Source organism: Olea europaea, chromosome 5, assembly GCF_002742605.1.
Source record: "Olea europaea var. sylvestris chromosome 5, O_europaea_v1, whole genome shotgun sequence".
Classification (NCBI taxonomy): Eukaryota; Viridiplantae; Streptophyta; class Magnoliopsida; order Lamiales; family Oleaceae; genus Olea; species Olea europaea.
This window is the reverse complement of record NC_036241.1, coordinates 11,880,662-11,889,018: the sequence shown is the minus strand read 5'-3', so window position 1 is coordinate 11,889,018 and position 8,357 is coordinate 11,880,662. Positions and strand designations below refer to the sequence as shown.

General features: G+C 37.2%; 2 protein-coding genes across 2 annotated transcripts in view; one reads left to right on the top strand and one right to left on the bottom strand.

The window, feature by feature from the left end:
* The first annotated feature begins 6,145 nt into the window (after positions 1–6,145).
* LOC111394958 (protein trichome birefringence-like 12) lies at positions 6,146–8,067 on the top strand. The gene is made up of 2 exons (XM_023020996.1): positions 6,146–6,788; positions 7,952–8,067. Exons 1-2 carry the CDS (start codon positions 6,448–6,450, stop codon positions 7,965–7,967), a joined length of 357 nt encoding a protein of 118 aa, XP_022876764.1. The 5' UTR covers positions 6,146–6,447; the 3' UTR covers positions 7,968–8,067.
* A 150-nt stretch (positions 8,068–8,217) lies between these two features.
* The window catches only part of LOC111394237 (agamous-like MADS-box protein AGL61), an 842-nt gene continuing 702 nt past the window's right edge, over positions 8,218–8,357 (bottom strand). Inside the window, exon 2 of the mRNA XM_023019995.1 lies at positions 8,218–8,298. Coding sequence (XP_022875763.1) covers positions 8,218–8,298 — 81 coding nt within the window. The remainder of the gene's footprint in view (positions 8,299–8,357) is intronic.

Below are 8,357 nucleotides of genomic sequence, written 5' to 3'. Positions count from 1 at the left end.
CTGAATGTCGATCAATCTCAATACGATATGCAATTGAGATATCTATTCAACGGTTATGGGGATTCATCCATTCCGATGCCACCGGTATTCGTTACTAATGATGCTGAATTGAATTATCTATTAGAATTGAATAAAATGCATCGGACTCCGACTGTTCTTGGTGTGACTTTAATTACGAAGGATGTTATCGAAGGTGAACGCGAAGATTCAGATAGGGCAGATAACAATGATCGAGGTTTTTGGAAGACAGTGAAGATAGTTCCTGCGGATGATGTGGTTATTCTTGAGACAGTTGCTTCTGATCGTGATGCCACTGTTACGCGCAGAACTTCATCGACAGTTGAAGACAATGAGAATATAAACTAGTTTACAAATGAGAATTTGATTGCTTTATCCCGACATAGACACGAGTCGGGTGGGAGCTCACAGGTTGGAACAAGTGGACCGTCCTCCAATTCTTCCCGTGTGGCTCCCGATGATGAGGACTTGCAGGTCGAGTAACTGTTTGAAACCAAGAAAGATTTGCACGAAGCTGTGCACCGGCTGGCATTAAAATATAACTTTGAGATCAAGGTAAAGAAATCAAACAAATTATTGTTGACAGTTGCCTGCGTCGAAGACAGTTGCAATTGGCGCTTGAGAGAAAATAAGATAGACATAATGAGTGCTTCGTAATTCGCAAGTATTCACGGGAACATACTTGCGAAGTGGGAATTCTTCGAAACGATCACAGGCAAGCTCGAGCATGGTTTATTGGTCGACAGATAATGCACAAGTATCAGGATCCATGGACGATCTACAGACCTTCGGATATCATTAATGACATCCGTCGAGAGTATGGAGTGGTCATGATCTACCAGAAAGCCTGAAAGGCCAAAGAATGTGCCAAACGTGGCATAGCGACAGCGCGGTTATGGTTGAAAAAAAGGGCCGGCACGTTTTGATTTGTGAAAAAGTGAAGAGTAAAGGAAAGAGAAGGAGAAGGAGAAGAGAAGCAGCCTAACTACCTAGAGGAGTGGCCATCGTCGTCACCGGTTCGGATGGAGCAGAGAGGCGAGAAGCTAGAAAAGGGGCGAGCTAGAGTTGGTTGGGAGAGGAAAATGAAAATCTCCATTAATTTTTTCATTAACTAGAAGATAATTTGTTAACAATTGAGTAGTGAGATGAGAGATTTGATGTTTTAAAATTTTTTACACTATTTTTTCATCTAGTCAAATTTATACTTAATGAAGGATATGAAGAGAATTTGAATTATCTAGAAGGGTAAAATTTCAAAAATTGACAATCTTGCAAAGACTTTAAAAAGGTGAGACTTTCGTAGATGAAAAACCAAAAGTTTGACATCTGGTTTAATACCCACTTAAAAATTAATTATATACGGTGTGAACCGGTCCAGTGAATCCACGCGAATCCAATTCCCAACTCTCTGATTAGAAGATCAACCCTTCAAATGATGGGGTACTTTTAAGTTTGATCCAGTCAAAGGACCTAAATTCCACTTTGACTTTCAAAATCATGAATATTATGACATTGGCCTCTTGTATGGTAAAAGACAAAGATGCCCTTAAATGTTTTATACAATTACAAAACAATATATTATTGAAAGGACTATACTACTCTTTAGTTAATAATTGAAAACCAAACACTTCTTCACTTATAAAAACTTCAAAACGAGCTTCCAACACAGAAAAAACTCTCATCTTTTCATCTGCTTGAACCTCAAAATCTAGAAAAACTTTGAAACGTTGAAGTCGAAAATTTTTTTCATATCAATTACTTCAAATCGGTAAGTAAGTACATTTACGCACGTTTAATTTCATTTACGCATTTTTTTAACAGATCTTACCTATCAAAAAAATGAACAGATGATAATATTTTTCTTTAGAACCGTATTTTCCTGCGCAAAAACAGTCAAATAGTCGGTTGTTTTGGCCGTTAACAGCCAAACAGTCCGACTGTTTGGCTATTAAACAGCCAATAGTCGGCTGTTTAACTGCCAATTAACACCGACTCTGCACTGATTTTTGTTGGCACTGATTTTTTTCTTATAATTAATAAATGAAGTTGATTAAATCCATTTCCTCATGCAGATATGATAGTCCCCGTCTGTTATTTCGATGATTTCGAATTGAATGAAAATAATCGGTAGGAATGGAGATGGACGAGTGACATTCGTGATTGTATTGTAATTCCCATAACAGAGAGTACACCATACTTAGAAATGTACCACGATTTGCAAAATAAACTGAATGTCGATCAATCTCAATACGATATGCAATTGAGATATCTATTCAACGGTTATAGGAATTCATCCATTCCGATGTCATCGGTATTCGTTACTAATGATGCTGAATTGAATTATCTATTAGAATTGAATAAAATGCATCTGATTCTGACTGTTCTTGGTGTGACTTTAATTACGAAGGATGTTATCGAAGGTGAACGCGAAGATTCAGATAGGGCAGATAACAATGATCGAGGTTTTTGGAAGACAGTGAAGATAGTTCCTGCGGATGATGTGGTTATTCCTGAGACAGTTGCTTCTGATCGTGATGCCACTGTTACGCGCAGAATTTCATCGACAGTTGAAGACAATGAGAATATAAACGAGTTTACAAATGAGAATTTGATTACTTTATCCCAACAGAGACACGAGCCGAGTGGGAGCTCACAGGTTGGAACAAGTGGACCGTCCTCCAATTCTTCCCGTGTGGCTCCCGATGATGAGGACTTGCAGGTCGAGTAACTGTTTGAAACCAAGAAAGATTTGCACGAAGCTGTGCACCGGCTGGCATTAAAATATAACTTTGAGATCAAGGTAAAGAAATCAAACAAATTATTGTTGACAGTTGCCTGCGTCGAAGACAGTTGCAATTGGCGCTTGAGAGAAAATAAGATGGACATAATGAGTGCTTCGTAATTCGCAAGTATTCACGGGAACATACTTGCGAAGTGGGAATTCTTTGAAACGATCACAGGCAAGCTCGAGCATGGTTTATTGGTCGACAGATAATGCACAAGTATCAGGATCCATGGACGATCTACAGACCTTCGGATATCATTAATGACATCCGTCGAGAGTATGGAGTGGTCATGATCTACCAGAAAGCCTGAAAGGCCAAAGAATGTGCCCGTTGGAGGATTTAATGGGATCGGCTGAAGAGAGCTATGCTAAATTGGCTAGGTATTGCCATAACATGGGGACAACTAATCCTGGCACGTCATTTTTTATTGAGACGGGGGGCGATAATTGTTTTAAGTATTTCTTCATGGCTCTCGGACAATGTATTCGGGGTTTTCGAAATGCAATGCGACCCGTAATTCTAGTTGATGGTACAACTCTGAAAGCTAAATATCAAGGCAAATTAATTATTACTACATGTCAAGACGCCAACATCCAAATTTACCCTATTGCAATCAGCATAGTCGACAGCGAGAATGATCTATCCATGCGTTGGTTCTTTTCTAAATTGAAGGAAGTGATCGAGGAAGTCGAAGACCTTGCCTTTGTAACCGATCGGGGACAGTCTATAATGATCGGTATCGCTGAAGTTTTTTTCGAGGCATATCACGGGTATTGCATGTGCCATATACAAGGTAATTTGAAGACTAGGTATCGGGGCGACGATACACTCGGCGGAGGTGATCGTGGATCAGCTGAACCGCTCTCCTACATAAATAACATTACAAATTATTCAATAAATTTATACGTCAACGATATTCAATAAATTATATTTCATTCACATAACCAATCTCAGTCCAAGCTCGGATCAGACATCTCCTCGTCTGGGGTGTACGGAACGCTTAAATCCCGCATAAGACCCCGAGCCTCCTCTTCCATCGACGGCGTCAACTCAGGTATGACTTCAAGCTGACATATTGACATTTCAACTACTTAACGATCATGTAAACAAAATTTTAAACTACGTATAATATAAATTACAAATGCATAATACTTACCTGAGGATCGTCGAGGAAGGCCGATAACTGCTTCCCAGTGGGACATCCCTCCACTCGCGATGATCTCCAAAGATGCATCCAAGGGCAGCGTGTCTCCCCTCGCTGCGCAAAGTGGGCCCCCAGTACAAGGACTGTCTCATACACCCAAATCTGTAACACATACACTTATTATGTACAAATGTAATATACTAAAACTTTAACTTTCATTATATTAAACATTTACCTGCACCGCTAAGGGCAATCCATATGTATCGTATTTACGCATCGACCCCCTGAGCCTCGAGTGTGCTCAGGTGAAGACATGTACAGTGTCTTCGTAGCATCTCCGGCCCCATGGATAGTTGTTCATCGCATCGATGTCGTCAACAACTTGCAAATGAAAAATGTCGATGGAAGTCTTCTTGTGATGACACCTCATCACACTCTCGAGGATGTAGACCAGCCCAAGCTTCAATCTATCTAGTATCTGGTCGCACCCCCTGATCGTGGCCATCAAGTCGGGTAGAAGCACCGACCCATGTCCCTGGAAGTACGTCTCGTACAGCCTATTGCTTCTCTCAATGGTTGTATCGTCGCCCGTAATTCTCAGTTCAGTGATCAATGTAACCTCAAACGTCGAGAAACTGATGACCTTGCCCTCGAGGTCGAACTGGGGAGAATCGCCGTCGACTGGCCTCAGAAGCCGACATAGAAGTACATCGATGATCTGTCCTGAGTACTGCACTTCTCGCAACTAGTACAGTGGCCATAAGAAGGACTGTCGTAGCATATATCTGTGCTGATCATCGAGCAGCTCCAACACAGCAGTAAAACTCTCAAAACTACTGTTCCAAGTAGTCTTCCCCGCCATCCATCTCAACTCCCCATCTAAATGATACTCCTTCCTACAAAAATTTAAATATTAGAGCATTGAACAACAGATAACAAAAGAAAGCATAATCTCACAAAATCAAGGGAACCGAATTCTAACTATCATACAATACGCATTAAAATAAATTAGTTATAAAGAAAATTAATCACAAATATTATATTTGAAAAATATATTTTAAAAAAATCAAATTAAATACATTTTCAAAAAAATTAAAGAATATAAATATTATTTAAATAAATTCGAAACAAAATCAAAGGTAAAAGAACAATAAAAGGAAAAAAAGAATTGTTAATTTTGGACAACATTATCTATTCAATTATTAAATTATATATAAAAAAAGAAATTATAAAAATTAAATAAATAAATAACATAATTATTATTTAATCAAATTAAAATAAATTAATTATAAAGAAAATTAATCTTGTAATCATTTGAAAAATATATTTACAAACAAAAAATTTCAAATTAAATACATTTTTAAAAAATGTAAAGAATATTTATATTATTTAAATAAATTTGAAAAAAATTAAAGATTATTTCATAAAAAAAAGGAACAATACAAAATTGTTAATTAAAGATAATATTCAATTATTAAATTATATAAATAAAAGACAATTAGAAAAATTAAATAAATAAATAACATAATTACTAATCAAATAAAAAATTAAATTAATTACAAAAATTATAAAAAAACAAATAAAAATTAAATATATTTTAAAAAAAAATTTCCAGTTGTGGGCCGACGGTTAACAGTCGGCCCATGACTGTTAATAGTCTGGACCGGCTGTTAACAGTCGGACAGTCGGTCAGCACCGTCTTTTGCGATTCTGGCCGAAAATCGCAATTGCCGACACCATTGGTCCAAAAATTACAAAAAATATCACATTTTTCATTTCAGCATGCCCACAATCTAACACTACTCATGCTCATGATCTAATTAAACCGAATATTCATCTAATTAAATCTAATATTATTCAATAAATTTTCAGCTGGAACATGACTGTGCGAGAAAACTAATCGGTATTCTTTCCGGTGTAGATGCGTGGTCGTCGATTTAACTCACTATGACGGTGGTGTAGTTGGCCGGTGGTTGATTAGACAATTTTCAGGCGACTATGCGTCAATTTTCTTTTTTGATCGATCGATTAGAAAATTAATGTTCAAACAGTCACAATTTGAACGGTAAATTCGCCCTTTTAGTGTAAAGTTTTTTTTAAACTTAATTTCTTTTTTTTTTAATTTATTTAATGGGTCAAAGGCCAATATTAAAATTTGATAAAGTCCAAAGTCCATTTTCGCTTATTTCCTCCTCAAATGATCCCAAAAGTATAACTTGCTCAAACACTCCCAAGATTATACATGAATGCTAATGGCAATTCATATTGAGTAATATGATCCGCGATATGAATGAATGCTAATGGCATCAAAGCTAACCCCAACACTTATTTCATTTTTAATCCTACCTTCTTGTCTTCTGATTTTCCTTTATTCTATGCTCCTTACTCTCTATACCGCCCCAAGATCACATTCTTCCAACTCCAAGAATCAGATTTTAGCCCCCACCAAAATGCAATCTCTTGAAATGGCATTGGGTTTTTGACCCCAATCACAAAACCATGTACAATTCGACCTGCCCATTTCATAGAAACTCTTGGAATTGCATTAAGAACCAGAGAAAAAACATGAGTCGGATCAATTCTTGGAAATGGGTTCCAGAACAGTGTGATTTGAACCGGGTCGACCCGGTTAGATTCTTGGGTTTGATGAGGAACGGGAATATTGGGTTTGTGGGGGACTCTTTGAATGAGAATTTTTTGGTGTCTTTTTTGTGTGTACTTAGAGTAGCTGATGCTGGTGCCAAGAAGTGGAAGAGAAAGGGGGCCTGGAGCGGAGCTTATTTTCCAAAATTTAATGTCACGGTAGCTTATCACCGAGCAGTTTTGCTGGCAAAATATGAGTAAGTATTATAGTTAGTTGCCTGTAATTTGATAACATGAGATGTAATAACTTGGCTTTGATTCAAACCAAGGATTCGTTATTTGAATTCCGTAACTTAAGTGCTGAATAATATGGATCGTGCAACTTTTTTCATGAATTCATTTCAGTAATTAGCCTCGAAATCAAAATCCGAGCTTATGTATAGTTTTAGCAAAGTTCTTGAGAATGCAATCATTATTTAGTTGAAATGTGAATATAAAGCACTATACTAATACGATGGCGTTTAATAGTTACATAATTAGTACCCTGTGATTTTGCAGTGCATTCTTGGCATTTCTATTGTTTTCAGTTTATATTATAGCAGATACATGGCATGAGAAGTCACAGAAAGTCTAGTGAACAACTTCTGTTACTATAAATATTTTGTGGGTATCTTTCTTAAACGTTTTTTCACTTATAGGAATATTAGGAAAATCTATCTAGCATCCATTGATGCTCTCAACTGTCATGATCATATTATTTAGAAATGGATTTTTTGACTGCTAGCTGAACTCGAGTCAAAATGAAGAATTAGGTAGCGTTCTCTTTGTTATTTCGGACCGTTTTCTATTTTCAGTTTTTCAAAACGTGAAAATGCGTTCTCTTTCCCGTTTTTGAAAACGAGTTTTTCAAAAAAAAAAAAAAATGTACTAAAAACACAAAATGATGATTTTATCGTTTTGGATGTTTTCAGTGTAAAATTTGAAAATTTTGAAAACACGAAAAACGCTCCCATTTTTGAAAAAATCCAGTCTCTGCCCGTCTCTCTCTCTTGGAAGTGGTTGGACCCCTGCAACTGCGATTTTCAGCTCCGGCAACGCATCACGGACCACCACCCCTAGCACCTCCTCATCATGGCGCACCCAACAAACCCATGGGTTATTACCAATGTCGTCGGAAAATCCGTTGTCGGCCGCGAGTTCGTTGTGTTGAATTTCTGCTGTAGATTTCGAATTTCTGTGTTGTTTGTTGTTATAATACCATGTATGGACGCTCCTTGCTGAGCTTAATCGAGTTGTGGGGTGTGATTAACATGGGCAGCAACTGGGTTGATCGAATTTGGTAGAAAATCATGCGTGAGTGGCTGTTTTTGGACGATACTTGACTTGATTTTGCTGTCATTTGGGGTTGTTGTTTGTGTAGGGTTGGTGGGGATTGATGAGGAGATGGTGTTGGTGCAAAAATTCAGTGGCGACGGTGGCCGGAAGTTGGGTGGTGGTCGGTTTATGAGGTTGAAGACGACAACTCATGGTGGCTGGAGAAGAGAAAATGACCATTTTGATTTCCCGAAAAGAACACGTTTTTAATTTTCATGTTTTAAAAAATATTTTTTCAAAATGACGAAAAGAACATGTTTTCAACAATTTCAAAACACACTCAAAACACAAAATTCAAAATGAATTCAAAACTCAAACACGAAGAGAACTACTCCTTAGTGTCTGAATGTTTTCGATTTCTTCTAATAATAATTTTATTTCCCCTCGATTGACCTTTTAAGTGTGTTTTTCATCAAATTAGACATTTAATAGCGCATCTTTCTTCCTTTAAG

Excerpts from the sequence above, each read along its gene's own strand:
- LOC111394958 (XM_023020996.1), top strand. The coding sequence starts at position 6,448 with ATGTACAATTCGACCTGCCCATTTCATAGAAACTCTTGGAATTGCATT.